This window comes from Penaeus japonicus, unplaced genomic scaffold (assembly GCF_977035675.1).
Source record: "Penaeus japonicus unplaced genomic scaffold, GWHDUDI00000001_assembly GWHDUDI00000026, whole genome shotgun sequence".
NCBI lineage: Eukaryota > Metazoa > Arthropoda > Malacostraca > Decapoda > Penaeidae > Penaeus > Penaeus japonicus.
The window spans coordinates 1,761,840-1,764,339 of NW_028234428.1; the positions used below are offsets into that span (position 1 = coordinate 1,761,840).

Consider the following 2,500-nt stretch of genomic DNA (forward strand, 5'->3'; position numbering starts at 1 on the left):
TTTAGACGACCTCTTATATTTTCCTTTCTTCTGCGTCGATTCTCTTGCGTGTTCTTTCCTTCTCTTACAGAAAATTGATCTCTGATTCCCCGACCATCTTCTGCAATGACCTTGGATGAGGGGATATCGGCACGAAGCTCATGGCCCTCTCTTGTGCGCTGTTCCCCTGCCTTTTCGAAACCCTCTCCTGCAGACACAGCAGGCCTCCTCCCCTCGCGACCCGTCTTGTTTCTCCGGTCGGGTCTTTTGCGAGGCCTGGTCATTGAGGTGGACGCTCTATTGATCTTGCGTTGCACATCCGACGGAATATCGGTCGCGACATCCGAGCGTCTGTGGGCGTAATGAGTAGTGTTACCAACACCGATGAAGGCTCTGAAAGGACTTGGAATATTGCGAATGACCTCGGTTTGTTCTTTGTGATTTTGGAATTTTGGCCACATGTTTTTTCCCTGAGACGTTCTGGTGTTATGTTTGTTATTCATTGATGCACCTGTAGACTCAGGGGCGGCATTGGTGTCCATCTGCTTAGTGACTGTTGGCACAAGTCTTGGCATCATGAAGTCACGGTCATGTGCAATCACCTTCGTACGTTGCACTTCCACACCCGCACTGCTAGAATCGCCAGTAACCGCGAAAGAACCAGACCTTCCAGAGTCGGCCATGATCTTGTCACCTGCAACGGTCGAAAGGAGCAAGACGAAGCCGACGGAAAGCATCATGGGAGCAGAGGGGCACTCGGGAGGGGGAGAGGGGGGGTCTACGGCCCCGTACCACGGCTATCAAGGAACCCATCGTGCATCGTGACAAACAAATTCTCGCTCACATCACAATCATGAGGGCTCTTTCGTTGGTCTTTTGGCATTGTCGAGTGGGCTGTATTTCGGCAGTCATGGCTAGTAATGGACCCATAAATATATATTATACAGATCCATGCTATTTTTTGATAAAACTTATTTTTTTACACCGTGCCATGGTAATCATATCAATTATGGGAGTATATAATAGAACACTTTGAGATACTCATCACATAATTTAATGTTTTCATTTTAAAGGGCAATTTATGGTAACTGTGTAACAACCTTAAATGAAAACCAGATTTTCATAATAGATGAACTCGTCTACATTTTGTTTCTTTCTTTTTATCACCTTATTTAGTTGCAACGACCTAAGAGTGATGGTGCTCTCGCCTTTGGCATTTTTTGGAACTATGTTGTACTGATTTTTCTTGCAAGGAGTATTCGCCCGAAGTAAAGCAGGGCGCAGTCACGGAAAGACGACCACTGAGCGACGACACCCTCACGCGACGGGGTCTGGATGACTACTGCCGTGCTGGGCTTCCTCGTCCCGCTTCGCTCTTCCCGCGTCCGACCCGCTCCCTCTTATTCTTACGGTTGAGATGGTGATACATGGATATACGCTCATGCTCACATACATATATACATAATGTATACGCATATGTAGGCTTAACTTTGTCTGGAACTATTACATATTTACAGAAATGTACACATATTTCATTGTTTCAGTGTTAAATGATTTCGCCCGTTTCGTAATGCATTCAAGAATACTCATCTATAAAGTAAGCAATCATTTTTCAATAGGAATCCAATGATGCCATTTTTTTTCTTCATCAAGGCGAAAAATATTCACCTACATACGTTTTCTCTTTTAAATGACCTCAACCATCAATCAGATCATGAAACATCAATCTTAATGGAAGGACGACACCACGTGAACCCGTCTGAAGTGATATTCTCCTGTGCTATGCCGAAGCATCGTTCCCCATTGACACGTGAACAGAAGGGTCAAAATGCGACCATTGATGTTCAGGTAGTTTGTCTGGGCGAGCGGCCGGCCTGGGTCACTGTGATGCAGAAGGTTGCACATTTAATAAACCGTGTTGGACTTGCCTCTGGGACAGAAGATTAATGGTTGTGATCCTATCCTGAATTAATTTCATAGTCTTATCCACGCTGAAGGATCAAGTACTTTTGCTTAGGAACAGCAAAGGCTAAATCAAATTGATGGCGGATGTGTGAGAGAGTGAGGACAGTTTGGTGAGTGTTTAGACTTGATTCATCAGGGTTTTATGTCACGACTAAAAGAAGAATTCAGCTTTCGACAGTGGTTTGAATACTGTGCTTTTTTTTTATTATGGTTATACTCTGCATACGTTTCTCTAGTAATCAGAACGTTGTTTCATACTATAGGAGTATGTCAGTAGATAAATAGTGTGTGGAGTCCTTAGGGAGGGAAGGGCTAGTAACTTCACTTCTTTCGTAGATATTTCTTTCCATATACATAAATGGCACTAACGCATAAACAAACAAACACACACACACACACACACGCAGTATATCTATCTATGTTTATCTCCATTTAATTCTGGTAACGTTGGCTGTAAAACTTCCAATTAGGAAGCGGATATTGATAAAGAATTTTATGAAAGAACAAAAAAACAAAAAACAAAAGAAGAGATGTTTTATTGTCCTTACAATACTGG

The 2,500-nt window shown here is 43.2% G+C and overlaps 1 protein-coding gene across 1 annotated transcript in view; it reads right to left on the bottom strand.

The window, feature by feature from the left end:
• LOC122253157 (uncharacterized) overlaps nucleotides 1–1,290 on the bottom strand; it is an 80,508-nt gene extending 79,218 nt beyond the window's left edge. Inside the window, exon 1 of the mRNA XM_086551849.1 lies at nucleotides 1–1,290. This exon is cut by the window's left edge and continues 1,504 nt beyond it. Within this exon, the coding sequence (XP_086407975.1) occupies nucleotides 1–719 (719 nt within the window). The 5' untranslated portion in view covers nucleotides 720–1,290.
• Nucleotides 1,291–2,500: the final 1,210 nt, after the last annotated feature.